Source organism: Ascaphus truei, chromosome 3 (assembly GCF_040206685.1).
Source record: "Ascaphus truei isolate aAscTru1 chromosome 3, aAscTru1.hap1, whole genome shotgun sequence".
NCBI lineage: Eukaryota > Metazoa > Chordata > Amphibia > Anura > Ascaphidae > Ascaphus > Ascaphus truei.
Genome location: NC_134485.1, coordinates 381,961,249 through 381,982,343, shown reverse-complemented (window position 1 = coordinate 381,982,343; position 21,095 = coordinate 381,961,249). Strand labels below are relative to the sequence as shown.

At 47.9% G+C, this 21,095-nt stretch overlaps 1 protein-coding gene across 1 annotated transcript in view; it reads right to left on the bottom strand.

Moving 5' to 3' along the window:
- SLC35F2 (solute carrier family 35 member F2) overlaps positions 1–16,891 on the bottom strand; it is a 97,702-nt gene extending 80,811 nt beyond the window's left edge. Inside the window, exons 1-2 of the mRNA XM_075592365.1 lie at positions 16,640–16,891; positions 3,433–3,578 (exon numbers count right to left, since the gene is read on the bottom strand). Of these exons, the coding sequence (XP_075448480.1) occupies positions 3,433–3,578; positions 16,640–16,816 (323 nt within the window). The 5' untranslated portion in view covers positions 16,817–16,891. The remainder of the gene's footprint in view (positions 1–3,432; positions 3,579–16,639) is intronic.
- Positions 16,892–21,095: the final 4,204 nt, after the last annotated feature.

Below are 21,095 nucleotides of genomic sequence, written 5' to 3'. Positions count from 1 at the left end.
ATCGGGAGCGCGCGCGCCTAGTGAGGGAACCGCGCGTGTGCCCAGAACGTTTGCCTGGGCGTGCAGACCGTGCCGCAAAGGGACGGGTCAAAGAGGAGAGAGAGTGGGGGCGTAGGGAAGTGGGACAGCTAGCCCCCGTGGGACCTGGGGTGACGGGGACACGCTGGGAAGCGCGAGTCCCCCGATCCGTTACACTAAGATAACTCAGGGAAGACATGTGACTTGCTCCTTTAGCTAGGTTTAGCCCCGTACTCTTCCCCAAGGCATTTAAATTAAATGGCGGGGGATCGGGTGAGGCCTCTGCAACTTCCCTTACGTGGTCTTCGGTGACGCGTCACCATGACAACTCCGCTGGGTCACGTGACATCACGTTGCCATGTCACATGACCCCGCTGCGTCATTTGACGCCACAGACAAGGTAAGTAGGGGGAGCAAGCAGGCATGGGAAGCAGCGGGGGAAATTTGTGCACCACTGCATTAATGCATCGTGTGGAATGTTAATGACATTCTGTAAGAGATTGTAATCATTTGTACATACTATTGCAGAAAGATAGTTTGACCACCTCTATGTACGGATTTCCTTGCCCATACACTTACTGTATATGGCCAAAGACATATCCCCAGAGTGCATCACATCTTCAAGAAACCCAAGCATGGTTCAATCCCACTTTCTTTCAGACGTTGCCAAGCACATCAATGGCTCCTAGAGCCACATTTATAATAATATAAATACTAATTATTTATGATGGGAGTGTTTATTTATTTGCATGTGTACATGTATAAATGTATTAAGTCTACAAATAAATATCTTTCAGCACACTTATTTTTTTGCATTATTTACAATTGTATTTCAGCAAAACTTGAACTCACTGATGGCAAACATCTCTTGCACCAATTCAACTTAATACCCAAAGCAGCCAAAATACCCAAACAACCACAAGTGAGGGTGAGCACACGCTAACATTTATTGGTGAGGTCTCTACCCACTAAGATGGATGGTTGGAAGTGCAATGTTTACTCGGTTGTGCTTTATTTCGCAGCATAATAATTCAGGGGGTTCTGCTGCCTCCGGTACTTCCCCCTGAACTATTTCAAACTCTACTGGAGGAAGGTGTGGGAAGGAATTGTCAAGAGCCTGTGAGTGGGCCCAAGGAGAGGAGAAAACAGCATGGAGCGGAGAGAAAAGGTGTGTGTGTGTGTGTGTGTGTGTGTGTGTGTGTGTGTGTGTGTGTGTGTGTGTGCAGAGGTGTAGCAAGCAAATTAAATAAATAAAACAGTCTTTGTATATTTGTTGTGATCTGTCAAATGTTGTCTTAACACTTTTAAAGGGTTAACTATTAATAGCATCATAATTACTTTACACAACAAAAAAAGTTTCCTGTAAAGTTAAGCTTCCTCAGATAGTTTTATCACACAAAAAAACAATGATTTAAAACCCCTTCAAACTTTACTATAGAAACATTAAAAAGAAATTAAAATACTTATAATTGTATTTTAATTTTGTTGTTTTTGTTTTTAAATACACGGATGTTACATGTAACCTATCTGTTCTACCCACAGGGGTGGTTCCTACTGGACTTGTACTTAAGGCACTGCACTTCCTGTATTTAGCCAGGTCTGCCTCTACCGTGAGAGAGGCTGGTTAACCCTAACCAAGCTGTCAGGGTTCTGGCAGTTTGAGGCCCTCCCTTAGGGGAACGGAGGGAAACTGTTACCTCTTATCCCACCGGGGATAAAGGAAGAGCTAGGACTGCTCCTGGTGCCCTTTGGCTGGAAGTGAGTCCAGGGACATCCTGAGGGTGGACACCCTGCAAGCTACTAATCACCTGGCTGCTGAATACAGAGAGACAATAAAGGAAACGGTGTTTTATTATACCTCCTGCCCGAGAGTGAAGTCTATTGGGAGCAGGGGGAAGAGATTCTCCTGCAGAGACTTCTCCCCATACACCTGAGGGCTGCACGAGATGGAGGCGCTGCACCTGTGAGTACTATTCGGGCAAGACCCCAGAAGCCTGTCCTGTTATTCCCCTATACCATCATGCGGAAGACCCAGAGCCTCGTGTTACCAGCAGGTTTGCACCACCCTTTACCATGTAACCAGAGCGAGTTTCCCAGAGATAGGCCTATGTGAGATTGGGTGGGGGAAACAGGGTTACATATATCGTTTATTTACACCTATGAGGATTTGAAACCTTTTAACTATAATTAAAAGGAACTCTTAAAATATATCACAGCCTACAACATATCTGTAATGTATTACAATATAATTAGGGATTCTGGTTTTAGATGTTAACTTAAATACCAGAAAACCACCAATTGAACACATTGCACAACCGGTTAAAACTAATAGAAAACAGAGATGAAGCATTGTTTCTCATGGAGTTCTACCTTTTGTAGCAGCTACGAGACAAGGGAAGTATGGAAACTTTTAACAAGTGCACTGATAAAACACCAAATTTAAATTTTTTTTTTTTCATTGTTAACACTGAGAAAACGCGGATTATTTGTTATTTTTTTATAAATAAAATACCTCGGGAAAATAAACAAAATAAACACCAATTAGCGATTAAAATATAAACACACGTACAGGTTGTTCCCGACAGCGAAACGTGTTACTTGTTAAGAGACGGTAGAAGGTGTGAAAATTAGCAGGCGAATCTTCAAAGGCGTATTGGACAGTAAAAAAAATGAGCGGATTCTTCTAAACCGCCGTTGTTTTCGCTTCACCCTCCTTTTCTGCCAATGGCAGAACATTCACAGACGAATTTGAATGTGCAGACGTTTGCGCCTTCACATCGGTGCGCAAATGTTTCAACGATATTGAAAAAATAAATTAAGAGGGGTGAATGTGCCAATTGGAGACTGAGCCGCAAAAATCTGCGGTGGCGAAGAAACGCCACATTCACCGCAAATTCGAAAGTCTGTGAAAAATGCACCCATCTCTAGTTAAAGGCATACAATTGAGCTAATATAAAATGTGCCGTGTTTTCTTCGTACGTAGCGCAAGCCACAAACTCTGCGCTGTATCGAAAAAATACAGAATGTTTTTGAAAATGGAGCATGATAGAACTAAACAGGGTGAGAGCATTGTACATGCAAGTGATCACAGAGATACATAACACTTCCCGGATACATAACACTTCCAGGATACTAAAGCGGTGAGCCTTCCAATACATGCATCTTGACAATCAACTAGAAAAACAAGCTGGTTAATTCAGTTTCTCATACGTTTCTGGCTAAGGATCTGCAGGCAGTATGTGCCAAGTCAGAGCCGTCATGTAACTTTTATTCTAATTTGCCCTGTAGACTCATTACACATTGCTCATTTTGGCACTAGACACAAAACAAACTGTATATGGGTATTAATTTTCAGGCAAAAATACACTTTTTACGCTTGACATTTCATCCCATAAAAGTTTCTACAGTACCTACCATCGGAATAATCTTTCTTTCAGCTGCCGAAGTATAGCCAAGATACTTATTCTGGTGGGTACAGGATGCACGGACATCTCATGTGGGTTTATAGGTTCCATGTTCTGAATCCACAAGCGAATGTCAGATTCAGCCCACTGTCTTAACTAGTAGGAGACAGACAGATTCACTTGTATCCAAAGTGCCAAAGGCTATTAAAGCACAAACTCAGACCGTGTCACATTTTAATAATGAGCTGCTGAATCATTAACTGCACATTACTTTACTATACAAGGTTCACTTAGAAACTGTAACTAGTCCAAGTGTGAAGATATGGAGAAGGGATTAGGCTGCTGAATACAACAGTCTTTTCTTGTAAGAAAAAGTCACTAGATAACTTGACCTGATAAAGACAAGAGATTACTATGGGAGTAGATAATCAGTAACTGAAGGGATCTAAAGAACGTGTTTACCTTTCTCTCAGCACAATCGTTAAACCCATTACATTTATTGGAGTAGCACAATTTTTTTTCCCTCTAAAACAATTAATCCCGCACGTTAATTAATACAGGTGCAACTGCCTGTTGTTGACCGTTTGCCGTGCGTGTTTTGCAGGGTAACCTCCAGCATGTCGCGAGGTTCCAGTGGCCAGATTAATGGCCCATCGGATTAATACACCGGAGATCCCTGCTTTGTGAATCCTACCTGGTTTCACCTGTCTGTAATAGATGCGCAGTAAGAGATAAACTCAGTCACTCTACCTGCGCGCCTCTAACAGGCAATTGCGGGGCTTTTATTTTAATAATACAGTATTGTTAGCAGGGGGTCTCCGGATCTTAACCACATTGATTTCAGATCCCGGGAACCCCTGCTTCCCGAGCTACAGCCCCCATTATTGGGTGCCGGTAGCTCAGCGGCTATGTCTAAATTCTCCCGCGTCACGGCCCACGTGATATGGGGATTTAAAACAATCCAGAGGGATACCGGCACCCCATAACGGGGGCTGTAACTCGGGAAGCAGGGTGTCCCCCAGACCTGAAATCAATGCGGGGACCCTCACTGTGTTATTTCCATGGGTCATTAAGTCTGCTGCGGACCATGTCGCAGGGTATTTGGAGAATTGGTCGAGGTTTTATCCCATGATTCGTTTGACAACCGGCTGTTGCACCTGTATGTTTAGAAACGATCGTTACTGGTGAGAGGAGAGGAAACAGTAGATATTTTTAACATAGGAATAAAACCTACAAAAACTAAAGCAGTGCTACATCATAACATGTAAAGAAATGGATCACTTTAGAAACATTAACTTTCATGAACATACCAAGAACAATATTAAGAGGTTTTTATTATCTTTTTATTTTTTCCATTATGCATGTAGCACCCTTGGGGGTATGCCATGTTATTATATTGGGTTCATGGTTTGTAGAAGGGGTTAACTGCAGTGTAACAGCCTTCCATCACATTAGGTGAAGTTGCTGGGCAGACACAAACACCCCCACCTTCTAGAAGGTACCTAGTATGTCACTAGATAAGGATACTTTGGCATGAGAGATTACACCGGTAACTTTCTACAGAGAGCATCCTACCTAGGGATTCCAGTGAGGTAAAAACTGACATTATGCAAGTGAGGGAGTGCTTCTGTACAATAATTCACAGTGGAACAATTGTTCCTCTTTGGGGAATGCTGCATGAGCAACCCTAATGAAGGCGTATTATTGGACTGTTCAAATAAAGTAAAAGAAAAGTTCCTGGCGCCCTCTATTTATTGCCCACCCTACCAGCCCAGCACGGGGCATTAGCCCTGAGTATATGGTAAAAATAAAAAGAGCATCATTTACAACAGGGGTGTGCAGCAGTTATAGAGGTCCCACGAATTTAAATTAAATGACGGGGGGCCGCGCAAGGCCCATTTAACACACTTACCTTACAGCGGCGCGTTGTCATGGTAACCCAGCGTTAAATGACGCCGCAGGGTCATGTGACGTTGACATGTCAATGTGATGTCACTGGAACACGCGTGTCATTTGACGTCGGGGGGGGGGGGCGAGCCGCAGATTAGAGCACGCAGGGGTGCGCACCCCTGACTTACACCACTATAGGGACATTAGGACACTTTGGTGTGGACCCTTCTGTTGGCCGGTGGTGGAGGTGATACATACACAGACAAGTTATAGTGAGTAAAAAAAGTGACAAAAACTATCCATCGTACAGAGTACACTAATGCTAAAGTATAGTACATAGCCCTGACCAGCAACCACACACACACAGTGATGAGACCCAAGGGTTGAAAGTCTGTGAGTAGATTTGCTGACCATGTACTTTTCAAACCAAGGATTTGCAGCAAAAGCTGCATGAAACGGTAGACATAAGCTTAAAGGAATGCATTGCAAAGTGGTTAACAAGCACAACGTAAAATATATATGCAACCCCCCTTTTGGGATTACCATATGTGTGTAAGGAGTAAAAGAGTTTGAAGGAGTTAGATACGGAACACCTGCACCCTAAGACTGAGTCCATAGAAGGACAGTCAGCGCTGAGCCGAAGATGTCTTGAGAGGGGGCTCCCGCGAGCGTCCGCAGGCGTGCTGAAGCGCAGGGATTTTCAACCGACAGCAGAACCTCTTTCTGAGCACGCTGTCGGCTGAAAACCTCCAACCAGAGCAAAGCGTCAACGTCACGACGCCGTGACATTGACGCTTTGCGTGCTATTGGTCAAGTGACATCAGTGCCCCGCCTCCCCCCGCCCGCCCCCGATCGCGCACGCTAGCTCGTCTGCTAGTTCATGCAATCGCTCCTGATTGCGCAGACGAGCCTCAGCGTCAGCGCAGAGGAGCGCGGCTCCCCCCTTTATGGACGCAGCCCAAGATAGTATGTTGCAAAGTGAACTGGCAGGGGCGTGGCCACAACCTGTTTAGGAATATGCTAGATTGGTCACCAGCTCTAGGATGGCTCAGCAGAGGCTAAGCTCTGCACCTTTTCTGCCTAGAGACAGGGAATGGAAGAGAGGTTATAAATAGGATGGGAAAGGAACTCCACTCTCAGATCCCTGGAGGAGAGACAGTGTAGGGGTCTCACCTGTACATAATAATGTAGATAAGTAGCACAGGGTAGGCAGACCTTAGTTTTATAGGTAGGAAAGTGCCCTTTGAATATAGGCTCCCTAGAATGAGGGAAGAGGAGAAGTACAGGCTCCCAGCTGAAAAACCTGGATCCCCAAGGGCAGGGGTGCGCAAACATTCCCTGAAGATCCCCCCTGTCTGCTCTCCCCTCCTGCTCGCGCCCCCCTATACCGGTGTATCGGCATTAAATTATGCCACCGGGTCATGTGACATAACATCACATGACCCCGCTGCTTCATTTGACGCCGTGTTGTCATGGCGACGTGTGGGGTCAAGTGACATCACATAACCCAAGTTGCCATGGTGACGCCCGAAGCCAGCTGAATCACGGTAAGCAAGTTACAGAGGCCTCACACGGTTCCCCAGCATTTAATTTAAATGCCTTGGGGAAGAGCATGGGGCCTCTGTAACCGCCGCTCCTCCCAAAAAAATTTTTTAAATCTTGCGCCCGCCCCATCCCTCCCCCACCTTCCCCAGTTTGCACGCCCCTTCCCTAGGGTTTACCCAAATAGTAGCCCTGTGACCAGTCTTGAGAAGTAGTAATTTATGTCCACAGACACCATCCTGCTGTGAGCATCCATGAGTATAATGTGGGGCCCAAAGGAACGTGCCACTGAAGCACTACTACCAAGATGGCCAGAGTAAGATATAGAACTACGGTCTTGTTGACCAAAGAGATACAGGGGTAGTCCAAGCAGGGACCCTGAAGGTATCATGAGGATAAGTACCAAGACAAAGAAGCTCTTCCTAGGAACCCTTCGGTACCCCAAGCATCCCTAAAGTGTTCCCTGCAATTTTCTGGTCATTTGAAAATTGTATCAAAATGCAGAATAATTCACAATGCATCTGATCACAGAGTTGCTATTAGAGAGGGTTGGGGTTCCTCGGAATCTCACTTGGGGTTCCTTAACCAAAAAAAAAAAAAAGTTTGAAACGACTGGTCTAAGACAATACTTCAACTGTTCAAGCAATGTGCCTCTACAGGAATGCAGTAATGCATCAGGAGAAGACATTGTACTACTATGCAACGTAAATCCAACTGGAGTGAAATCTCCATACAATATAATGAGGTGTATTCCTATCAGGGACAGGGTTTTATGTGCAAGTATAATGTATACAGTGTGTCCAGAGGGAGACTGATGCGAGGATTATATACAAGGCATATGTTGTCACATATCTTAATGATGAACTGTGATTGAAAGGCTAGGATAATCTGAACGGGACAGTAAATCCTGGGAGCTTCCCGTGTAGAAGGGGCCCATTTTCAGGGTTGCCGAAAGCTTTCCTGGGGCACAGGACTAATGTTTAAACTGCCCCTCCCCCTGCCAGTGTCCTGGAGACCGTGCGAGCCCTTTCCTCTCTCTTTTGCACTCACCCTTGGTCTCTCCCCTCTCTTCCCCCCTTCCCTTGCGTGTCTCACACACGTCTGTGTGTCTCACACACACACACACACACACACGTACTATCACCCAATGCCCCCCCCTCATCATACTCAACCCCCTACTCAATTCCCTCCCCCCACCAGCCATACACAGCATACCCCCACAAACCCTCCCTCTACGAACATGCACACCCAAAACCACACACACCACACACATCTTGGGAGTGGGCCTTCTGGTCAGGTGGGAGGCCACAAAGCTGCTGCTCCCCCCCCCCTCTGCCCATATCTACCAATTAAGTAGGTTTGGAAAGAGAACACAGAGTAAGACTAGTGAATGACCAACTGTACACCATGAAGGACTCTATACAGCAGTTGCCTACATCTACTATATAAGTAGGTTGGCCATAGTGTTAATTTAATCCACTGATGACACTGATTCACAGAAAGCATTGTAGGCCATTATCCTCATTGAGGCCTTTTGGATGCAAAGTGCCCAAGGTAAAAACCCAGTAAGCCTCCCAGCGTCGCAGGGCTTTCATTCTGTCACCTCCCCTCTGTGAATATTGTACTTATTCCACTATGAAGAATCTCAATTGTGAGATGTTGTGGTTATTGTGTCTGAAGTGTCGAGCCACAGGTGATTCTTCTAATAGAGACATGATTTAATAGTTCTTGAAGTCTGTGCTACTGTATACAGGCATACCCCGGTTTAAGGACACTCACTTTATGTAAGGACATATCGCCCAAAAGGCAAACAGCAGCTTACGCATGCGCCTGTCAATACGTCCTGAACAGCAATACCGGCTCCCTACCTGTACCGAAGCTGTGCACAAGCGGGGAGGCTGTTATAAATGCGTTATTTACATCAGTTATGCACGAATATGACGATTGCAGTACAGTACATGCATCAATAAGTGGGAAAAAAGGTAGTGCTTCACTTTAAATACATTTTCGCTTTACATACATGCTCTGGACCCATTGTGTACGTTAATGCGGGGTATGCCTGTATAGAGTTTGCGGCAAGGGTATTTCAGTGCATAAAATGCATAGGCAGTGTCACATGTACAGAAGTCCCGTAGTTTAAAGTGTCTCACTTGATAATATTGCTGCAGTGGAAAAAGTGAAAAGTTCCTGTTTTGGGGTTTCTTATAAGATTTAGAGCTGTTAGGTTATGCTTTAAGAAGTTTATCCCTCATGCTACAGGCAGACTTGTATGAAAATGTTTTTTCTTTGAAAAGATGGACTGAAGTACTGTATTTCTGGGGAATGTTGCAGTATTGATTTCCTTCTACGAGAGAAGCCTTCAGGGATTACTTACACTTATCTTATCCTTTATAGGGAGCCTAAACTATTATGACTGTCTCGTTCTTTGTACATTCCTTTGTCTTTGCATATGCACACATGCATACACACACGCACACACACACGCACACACACACACACACACGCCATGTCCAATAACATACCCTACACCAGGGGTGTGCAAAAAAAATTTTTAGGGGTGCGTTGGTTACAGCGGTCCTGCGCTCTTCCCCCAAGGCATTTAAATTAAATGCTGGAGAGCTGGGGAGGCCTCTAATAACTCACTTACCTTTTCTCCAATGGCTTTGGGCGACGCATCGCCATGGCAATGCAGCGTCAAATAACGCTGCGGAGTCATGTGACGTCGCATCATTTGACGCTGGATACCAGGTGGGGGCGCAAGCACTGGGGCTGAGCAGGAAGGGGAACGCAGGGCCAAAAGTTTTCGCACCCCTGCCCTACACAATGGAATATTAACCCTTAGATATTCTGGTCTTGTTAATACTGTTGCAGGGCTACCAACAGGGGTGGGGGTGCAGGGGGGGAGAGGAGAGAGAGAAAGCCGGGACAACGGTCTTGGGGCCGGCGACTGCAGGGGGCCCGGCTGGTGCTGGCCAGCGTCCCCCACTGCAGCCCGGCCTCAACTAAACCCCACCCCTGCGAGCGCACTGGAAGTCAGCCCAAACTTTAGCATTAGCCCAGCCACGGAGGCTTCCCCCCCACAGGTTTGGGGTGTGTGTGTGTGCACGCGCTGTGGAGGCTAGTGCCTTAGGTGAGTAAGGAGGGGAGAGGGGATAATGGAGTGTGTGTTTGGGTGGGGGGGTTAATGAGTGTGAGGATGTGAAGGGTTACAGTGTGGGATTAAAAGCGGGTGTCCGGTAGGCACACCTGTGAGCACGTGACCTGCATATGAGACAAGGGTTAATACACAGCGGCCCCACTTCACCTTCCAAAAGTCCCTGAAATTAACAGTATCTCCCCTCAATCCGTCCCAATATGCGTTCTGTCATGAACAGCAGCTATGTGACATATATGCAACCAATGTTAATACACCCGGCTACTCTAGCCAGCTTGCCTCTCACCTGCGCAAGGTACTTTCAATTAGTTAATATTAACCCTTTATGCAATTGGAACCATATAGATATGATTGCACCACCCAAGAAATAATGCAAAATATGTAAATTCATATATCTGCTAGGTGCGCAAACTGGGGGGCGCGGGCGGTTACAGGGGGCGCGGGCGGTTACAGGGGCCCCGCGCTCTTCACCACGGCATTTAAATTAAATGCCGGAGGAGGCCTCTGTAACTTACTTACCTAATGCCAGTCAGATCTTCGGCGACGCGGCGTCAAATGACTCCGCAGGGTCATGGCGTGGCGTCACATGACCCCCACACGCCGGAAAGGAAGGTGGGGGGGCACGAGCACCGGGGGGAGTAGGCAGGGGGGCGCAGTGCAAATAGTTTGCGCACCCATGTACTTGGGTCTCAGGTCCCTGTTAATTATGGGAAAAAAACTATGCACTTAATGCACACAAATATGGTGCAGCAAAATGTCAGAAAATGTAAATACTCTCTCCAGAGCGTGCAAGTTCATTCAGAGCCCCAAAGCATCACTTACAGAATTGTTTAATACACACACACACACACACACACACACACACACTAATAGTGCTTAGATTACAGAATAAGGTAATTAGAAAAACGTATAATTACAGTAAATGCTTAACAGATTCTTAAAACAGGATAAACAAAAAACAAACAAAAAAAAAACAACGAAATCCTTATACAATATGTCATAGGTTTTCCTCCAGAGGTCACTGGCATAGAAATTTGACAATTCACGTGTTTGGTCCAAAACACACCTCTGTTGAATTTTAATTTTCATAATACCGTACTAAGACTTTTTCCTCATTGAAACAACATGAGCCCGACCCTGTCGTAAATCAGCTGTGAGGTTGACGGTTTTACGACACGGGGGGGGGGGGGGGGAGTATTTTGACTCAATATATAAAACGCACTCATAACTTCCTTTCTCTAATACTTAGACAGATACGCGTCATATCAACAGATGCAGGCGATTATGACAGATTTAAGAAGACTTATCTTGACTGTCTTGCTCTTAAATTTGAGTGACAAATGGATACCTGTCCTTTGCACCCCTTACCCATGTAGTTCGTGGTCTTATTGCATGTGTCTCCTTGCAACGATGGCACTATGATGCACAGGGGTGTCTCAGGAATGATAGTTCCCTTTGAGGCTGCAGGGGTCTGGCTATCGTTTATTGCCTTCTAAACTACACGTCGCTTGTAGTGATAACCAGCCACCCCCCAATTAAGTCCTCTTTGTAGGTCTTTGTAAGTCTTGACCTAGTGTAAACCCAATATATTGTATTTTACATATCAAACTGTAACTACATTAAACCCCTAAGAACCAAATTGCTTAAACTACATAATATCCCCCACCATTTTAATTACGGGGGAGGGGTTGTCAATGAGTGCGAGGACAGGAGTGGGCAATTAATGAGTATGAAGAGGGCACAGGATTGAGTGTGGGGAAGGGAAGGGGGGGGTTTTAGTGAGGCGGGGAATGGGGAGGTTAATGAGTGTAAGGAGAGTTCATTAGTGTGAGGAGAGGAAGTGGGGATTAATGAGGGGAAGTGGGGGGTTAATGAGGGGAAAGGGAGGTTAATGTGTGAGGATGGGGACCGGGGGAATAGAGTATAAGTAGGGGAGGTGCTGGGATTGATTATGGTGGGGGGCGGGAAAATGAGAGAGGATGTAAGATGGAGGGGAGAGTGATTGAGTGGGAGGGTGAGAGATGGGGGTGGTAAGGCCTTGTCAATGGTTAGCACAAGCGGGACCCGCGCGTCGTCACCCGCCCACTTACTCCTCCGGCGATTGATGGACTGCATTCAAAGCACAGATGCGGGCAATGGGGAGGTGTGCTGGGGGAGTGGCTGTGACGTCACAGATCTGGTTCGCCCTCATTGGGCAAAAGGTTCACGTGACCTGGCTGTTGCGCGGCAAAGAAACAATTTTGTCTCACTACGCATTGGTCGCCTCGACGCTCACGTGCGCAGTATGCACATAGGCCTCCATTGGTTTTGATTTGACAATAGCGTTGCCGATCGCACCGTCGGAACCACTATGGACGCAGCCTGGGAGAGGGAAGAGTAAGAGGGGGAAAAGAAATACATGGAGGGTGGGGGGTGAGAGATGGGGAAGAGAAATAAAGGATGGAATGTGAGGAGGAGAGAAATAGAAGGGGGTTATATAGTGAGGAGGTTTGTGAGAAGGGGGAAGTGTAAGGCTGCGCTTATAGTGCTGTCGACATCGCGTCAAAACAAAAGCATTGTTGCCGTCGTCGGCGCTTATAGTGCAAGTGACGGCGGCAAAGCTACCAAAAATCTGGTATAAAAATCTGGTCAATGTTATTTTATTTTTTCGGCAACGGTTTCCCTCTTGTGGACAATCAAGGAGCTTCTCCGTGCCTCTGCCCCTCACCCTTTTCTGACGTCACTGGCCTTGTAGCCAGAGACGTCACTTAAAATTGAAATTCAACTTTCACAATGGCGACGGATGACGTCATCGGTTGTGTTGCCGGTACTATAACCGCGGCCTAAGAGAATGGGGGGGGGGGGGGAGAGAAACTCCAGTCCTGGTCCCTGTGAAAGCGGTTTGCGGCCCTGACTGTACATGCAAGGACTTCCTATACCAAGTCCTTATCAATGCATAAACTATTGAATGTTATACGGTTCGCTTACGTAGACTTAACAGTGCGGATTAACTCCCTACTGATTGATGTGCGACATACTTCCTCCCAATTTATGGAGAAATAGCCTTCTTATACATGGATTTATTAAGAGGGGATGGAGAACAGTGGGGAGCCCCCGCTACTGCTTGGTCTGATTGTGGGCGGTGCTCTTGGGTAGGTATTAATATGATAACGTAGAGAACAGTACCCCAAGTTTAGCACTCAGGCTCACACTCTGATTGGTAATTGGAATAATTAAAAAGAAGTTTATTTAATACAACATACTAAAATAATGGGTGTTAAAAACGACAAATCAAATGCACAATGGATCAAGTACTGATTTCAGTGTATACTCAGGATCCTAACATTAATAGTGGATGACCGTAAGTACATAGTCACCCACTTAAAGCGATCCTAAAAAATGCGGGATCCGCTTGTAGTGTAGATAGAATAGGGAGATGGAGCTGCAAAGAAGTACTAACAATCCAAGAGATAGTACCAGCACTCTCTGTCTCATAGCTATAGATATAGGCGAATACCAGTGTAGGGAATATGAATAATTTAAGGACACTAATAATAAACTGAAATTATAGCAACAATAGCCAATACAAGAATAAATATCACCATAGAGAAAGTCAAAAATTAAAGGGGGTAGAGGGGAAAGAGAAGGAGAAGGGGAAAAAAAACATGAAAGAAAAGGAAAAAAAAATCACAAAAATGGAAAAAGGAAAGCAAACTAGGGGGGCAACGTTTCGAGGGGTGACCTGTTCATCTGGCCCATTCCCCCTGGTCCCAAAGGGTCCCAGAGGTACTTCCCTAAGCCTTCCCCTCCCCACTGTCAAATAATCCCACACTCAGCTAATGATATAAATCTAAAGTCTAAAGAGGGCAAATCACATAAGCAGATATCAAATATCAAACAATAAATGTAAATACAAGAATATTGTAAAAGACACAGAACATATGCAGATATCAGATGTCAATCAGTGAACAAGTACAAGCAAACTCTCTATCAACAGCTCCTGGTGCCCTGTCGAGTGCTGGGAGCTGTTGATAGAGAGTTTGCTTATACTTGTTCACTGATTGACATCTGATATCTGCATATGTTCTGTGTCTTTTACAATATTCTTGTATTTACATTTATTGTTTGATATTTGATATCTGCTTATGTGATTTGCCCTCATTAGACTTTAGAATTATATCATTAGCGGAGTGTGGGATTATTTGACAGTGGGGAGGGAAGGTTTAGGGAAGTACCTCTGGGACCAGGGGGATTGGGCCAGATGAAGAGGTCACCCCTCGAAACGTTGCCCCCCTAGTTTGCTTTCCTTTTTCCATTTTTGTGATTTTTTTCCTTTTCTTTCATGTTTTTTTCCCCTTCTTTCCCCTCTACCCCCTTTAATTTTTGACTTTCTCTATGGTGATATTTATTCTTGCATTGGCGTATTGGCTATTGTTGCTATATTTTCAGTTTATTATTAGTGTGGTGTGGGTGATGTGCCATCCGTCTCAAACCATATCGTGACGGGCTTTGTGTTCTATCATTTGTTTCATGAGCTCGTAGGCATTAAGGGCCTATCAATACTATAAGGTTACCACTGTGCCTCCAGAATTTAACAGGGGTACTATCATCCTGTGTCCTGTCTGTATTACTGGAAAACGGGCACTTCTACTCTTACCCATTACAGACTCCACATGGGTCTTGATGTATGTGCATAAGGAGTAAAAGCAATCAGACCACGAACACAAGAATAACACACGAGTCTTCATTACTCCCAATTTATTATAGACACGAGTCAAGCCTTGCCTGCTGGTTGGGACACTTGAGTAGCAGACGATCGCACAACTGTACACAGCTATCCTCTGACCAATTGCATATAGGTCACTATCTAACAAGTTATACGGATCGTTATATACTGCACAACAGTTAGATCAGTATTTCTTTGCAGCTCCATCTCCCTATTCTATCTACACTACAAGCGGATCCCGCATTTTTAGGATCACTTTAAGTGGGTGACTATGTACTTACGGTCATCCACTATTAATGTTAGGATCCTGAGTATACACTGAAATCAGTACTTGATCCATTGTGCCTTTGGTTTGTCGTTTTTAACACCTATTATTTTAGTATGTTGTATTAAATAAACTTCTTTTAATTATTCCAATTACCAATCAGAGTGTGAGCCTGAGTGCTAAACTTGGGGTACTTTTCTCTACGTTATTGGATTTATTAACATACAAGTCTCCAGATGCCTTGTGAGTTACTGCTTTTCAACCACACTTGATTGTAAAGATGAATAATACAGTTCTCAGGGCCGCTGACAGATTTCTCGGGGCCCAGGACTAGATTTACTTCCGAGGCCCCCCTTTCCTTCCATGTCAACAGTATCTCGATTTCCCCCCCCCCCCCCCCATTTCACACATCCCGAACCGCCTATATTTCCCCCCTCTTCGCATGTATTTCTATCCTCTGTCTCACTTTCTTCCTCAATCACCCCCTCACTCCACCCGCCTCACATGTATTTCTCTCCCCTGTGTCTCACTCTTAACTCACTCTTTTCCTCACTCCCTCTCTCCTCTCAATCGCCCCCACCTTCCGTCAATAACCCCAATACACATTAAAATCACCCCCACCGCTCTCCCCAATACACATTAAAATCCCCCCACCGCTCTCCCCAATACACAATAAAATCCCCCCCACCGCTCTCCCCAATACACATTAAAATCCCCCCCACCGCTCTCCCCAATACACATTAAAATCCCCCCCCACCGCTCTCCCCAATACACATTAAAATCCCCCCCACCGCTCTCCCCAATACACATTAAAATCCCCCCCACCGCTCTCCCCAATACACATTAAAATCCCCCCCCCGCTCTCCCCAATACACATTAAAATCCCCCCCCCCGCTCTCCCCAATATACATTAAAATCCCCCCCCGTTCTCCCCAATACACATTAAAATCCCCCCCCCCGTTCTCCCCAATACACATTAAAATCCCCCCCCCGTTCTCCCCAATACACATTAAAATCCCCCCCCGCTCTCCCCAATACACGTTAAAATCCCCCCCGCTCTCCCCAATACACGTTAAAATCCCCCCCCCCCCACTCTCCCCAATACACGTTAAAATCCCCCCCCGCTCTCCCCAATACACGTTAAAATCCCCCCCCGCTCTCCCCAATACACGTTAAAATCCCCCCCCCGCTCTCCCCAATACACATTAAAATCCCCCACCCCGCTCTCCCCAATACACATTAAAATCCCCCCCCCCCCGCTCTCCCCAATACACATTAAAATCCACCACCCCGCTCTCCCCAATACACATTAAAATCCACCACCCCCGCTCTCCCCAATACACATTAAAATCCCCCCCCGCTCTCCCCAATACACATTAAAATCCCCCCCCCCCCCGCTCTCCCCAATACACATTAAAATCCCCCCCGCTCCCCCAATTCATATTAAAATCCACCCCACCTCCCCCAATTCATATTAAAATCCACCCCCGCTCCCCCAATTCCTATTAAAATCCACCCCCGCTCCCCCAATTCATATTAAAATCCACCCCCGCTCCCCCAATTCATATTAAAATCCACCCCCGCTCCCCCAATTCATATTAAAAAAAAAACACTCCCCCAATACACACACACATATTTTTTTAAATATATATATATCTTACCTTGGGGATGTTTCCAGGTCGGGCCCGGCGACTATAAATTGGGTCCGACCTCGGACCAGGCCAAGACCGGCTGCCGGTCGCGGCCGGACCCCGACTCTCCATCACTATGTCCCCAAGTGCTTCCGCCGTCAGCGCGCGCCGGGTTTCCCTCTCATGCCGGCACGCACCGGAAGCCATTTTACTTCCGGCGCGCAGACGTCAGAGAAGGCCGTCGCGCGCCAGAGTTGGAAGTTCGGGACAGCGTGATGTGGGGGGAGTGGCTTCCTGGCCCAATCTGCAACGCCAGCCAGCCAGGCACCCCGCAGCCTCCGGGACATTCACACAACACCCCCCCCCCCCCGCAGCCTCCGGGACATTCACACAACACCCCCCCCCCCCGCAGCCTCCGGGACATTCACACAACACCCCCCCCCCCCCCCCCGCAGCCTCCGGGACATCCACACAACACCCCCCCCCCCCGCAGCCTCCGGGACATTCACACAACACCCCCCCTCCCCCCGCAGCCTCCGGGACATCCACACAACACCCCCCCCGCAGCCTCCGGGACATTCACACACTTCCCCCCCCCCCCCCCCGCAGCCTCCGGGACATTCACACAACACCCCCCCCCCCCCGCAGCCTCCGGGACATTCACACAACACCCCCCCCCCCCCCCAGCCTCCGGGACATTCACACAACACCCCCCCCCCCCCCACACCGCAGCCTCCGGGACATTCACACAACACCCCCCCCCCCCGCGCAGCCTCCGGGACATACACACAACACCCCCCCCCCCGCGCAGCCCCCGGGACATCCACACCCCCCCCCCCGCAGCCTCCGGGACATCCACACCCCCCCCCCCCCCCGCAGCCTCTGGGACATCAACACCCCCCCCCCACCGCAGCCTCCGGGACATTCACACAACACCCCCCCCCCCCCCCACCGCAGCCTCCGGGACATTCACACAACACCCCCCCCCCCCCACCGCAGCCTCCGGGACATTCACACAACACCCCCCCCCCCCCACCGCAGCCTCCGGGACATCCACACACCCCCCCCCCCGCAGCCTCTGGGACATCCACACCCCCCCCCCCCCGCAGCCTCTGGGACATCCACACCCCCCCCCCCCCCCACCGCAGCCTCCGGGACATTCACACAACACCCCCCCCCCCCCCCCACCGCAGCCTCCGGGACATTTACACAACACCCCCCCCCCCCCCCACCGCAGCCTCCGGGACATTCACACAACACCCCCCCCCCCCCCACCGCAGCCTCCGGGACATTCACACAACACCCCCCCCCCCGCAGCCTCCGGGACATTCACACAACACCCCCCCCCCCGCGCAGCCCCCGGGACATCCACACAACCCCCCCCCCCCCCGCAGCCTCCGGGACATTCACACAACACCCCCCCCCCCCCCCGCAGCCTCCGGGACATTCACACAACACCCCCCCCCCCCCGCAGCCTCCGGGACATTCACACAACACCCCCCCCCCCCCCCGCGCAGCCCCCGGGACATCCACACACACCCCCGCAGCCTCCGGGACATCCACATCCCCCCCCCCCCCCGCAGCCTCCGGGACATCCACATCCCCCCCCCCCCCCCGCAGCCTCCGGGACATCCACCCCCCCCCCCCCCCCGCAGCCTCCGGGACATCCACCCCCCCCCCCCCCCCGCAGCCTCCGGGACATTCACACCCCCCCCCCCCCCCCGCAGCCTCCGGGACATTCACACCCCCCCCCCCCCCCGCAGCCTCCGGGACATTCACACCCCCCCCCCCCCCGCAGCCTCCGGGACATTCACACCCCCCCCCCCCCCGCAGCCTCCGGGACATTCACACCCCCCCCCCCCCCCCGCAGCCTCCGGGACATTCACACCCCCCCCCCCCCCCCCGCAGCCTCCGGGACATTCACACCCCCCCCCCCCCCCCCGCAGCCTCCGGGACATTCACACCCCCCCCCCCCCCCCCCGCAGCCTCCGGGACATTCACACCCCCCCCCCCCCCCCCGCAGCCTCCGGGACATTCACACCCCCCGCAGCCTCCGGGACATTCACACACTTCCCCCACCCAAAATCCAGTTGGAAGGATTCCTTACCTACATTGTGCTTTTTTTATGCTCCTCTTACCTTTTACTCGACAAGTAGAGCCAAACAAAACAGGTTTAAACAGTCCTCGTTATGCAGCACTTGCTCTGTATCAGTAGTGGTGTATACTAATTATTGATACTAAGTTTTCAGTCATTGATTGCAGTGGAATTGTAGACCTGTTTGTTTTTATTACACTTTGTTTCTTGTTCTTATTTACACAGATAAACCAGTCACAAACACTTTGAATGGTTCATTGTTAAGAACTTGTTTTATTAGTCCCCCTCCCCAAGGTAATGAAACTTTTGTGGAGGAAAACAGTGACGCACCACTATCCATCCTGTCAATATTGAAAAAAAGTGGGTGACTCAATATTCCAATAATGCAAGCTTTATTGGAACATGCAATACAGAGGTAAAAAAAAAAACGAGATGCATGACATGTAACAAACCTCAGTAATTGAATGTTCTCCCAACTCGGTAACAGCTCACGTCCGCCAAACGGCGCTGCAACCTGTCAGCATTCAGCAAAAGATGAACAACTTTCATATGCTAACAAACAGCAAAAAGCTACATTGTGCAGGGCTTGTGTCCTGCATTCATAACATACCAAATAAGCATTCACATGTAACAATAGAATACATCAAAGTTAATTTAAACATATTAAACAATCCATAATCATTGAGGATTGATACCTCTCATACATATATGGCAACAAGTACATTCATGATCAAAACAATGCAGGGCGAGAGATATCCAATATCAAATAATCTTAGATGTTCTTAATAAGACATACTGTATAACTACGCTAACCAGCGGAATTTTTTTTACTGAATATAAAATATCAAATTCATTGTCAACTTATAAAGGTGAACCAAATTTGAATAATATTTTTTTATATTATTTTTGTAGTGTTATTTATATACTTAAATATATTGCGTGGAATCTTATTCTATACTATAGATCAAGGCATTAATCAGCCTCAATATTATAGAATTCCTTTCTCTCTTGAGGTTGCTTAATTCCTTGATCTATAGAATAAGATTCCATGCAAAGAAGGATTATCATACCTAAAAATAACTGAAATAAATATAAATAAATGTGGTTAATCAAAAAGAATGTAAGATTATTGAAAACTCTTTAGCAATATATGTAAGTATATAAATAACACTACAAAAAATTGACAATGAATTTGATATGTTATATTCTGTAAAAAAAAAAATCCCCTGGTTAGTGTAGTTATACAGTATGTCTTAAGAACATCGAAAGCCGCTTCCATGGTTATTGCGACCGCGATAAAAATGATGTGCCTATATGAGGTTGTCCTGAGAGAGCACGACCAGAAGTGCCGGTGCTCGGATGCGCGAGGAAACAAATAAGGCTGGTGCCATGGCACCGCAGACTGAGCGAACAGAATGCCTTATTGCCGTGTTCACGTCCATGTGGCACGCGGGAGGGGGCACGCTTTGCGCAAGAAATCAGTTCAAACTGATTTCTTGGCGCGACAGGCCGGTCACGCGAGCGGTTCGCCCAGAGAGGGTGAACCAGCTCCGTGACGCCCCTCAACACGCCTCTCATGGCGCGTCCACTACTAGGGACCCCCGTGGGTGATCGCAGGAATACAATAACCCCTTCCTGCCCAGTTACTTTGGAACATGCTGCAGCAGGAATCCTGGCGGTGAGTCGTAATAGCGCTTTCAGAGTCAGAGTTTGACCGGAGCAATGTGCTTGGCTGCATCCGAGAATCTCACTCGATTCCCGTATTCAATTGCTGGGGTATCCTATAACTCTGGAACCCCGATACATAGACACATTCTGTAAAGACTTTCTCCGACAAACCCACTCTGAAACTTACAACGTAGAAATCTTCCGGTCCAAGACTCCCAGGAAAGGCAAAACACTCAGAAATCTTTAATGTCGCATAATTTGCACACAGTCGCAGTAATGCATTTAGGACATCTGGGTCCAAGAGCTGACACTCTAGGACACCAACACATGGATCAGGGGTAACCAAGTGGGCTGAACCTTTATTAGTGAGCCTGGTTAACCCCTTCACCGTCACACTACATTCTTATGCTTTTACTGCAAGTTTAGTAAAAGGAAATTGTACATACACACAGCCTCTATATCACCAATAAAGAATAGAACTAGTGAGCACTTTCACAAGTCGTAGGCCTCGGGCATGGTCAGCGCTTATACATGCTGCTGCTCGGCACTGAGCCCCTGCAGCCGCAATAAGAGTGGCCTTAGCAGGGGCTCGCGCACACGTCCGCATGCTTGGGGAAGCGTGTGTCGCACACAGTTTTCAAATTTGGCGCTCGCCGGAGCGCAGGGCCGGTCACGTTAGCGGTTCGCCCAATGAGGGCGAACCAGCTCCGTGACGTCAGTGGC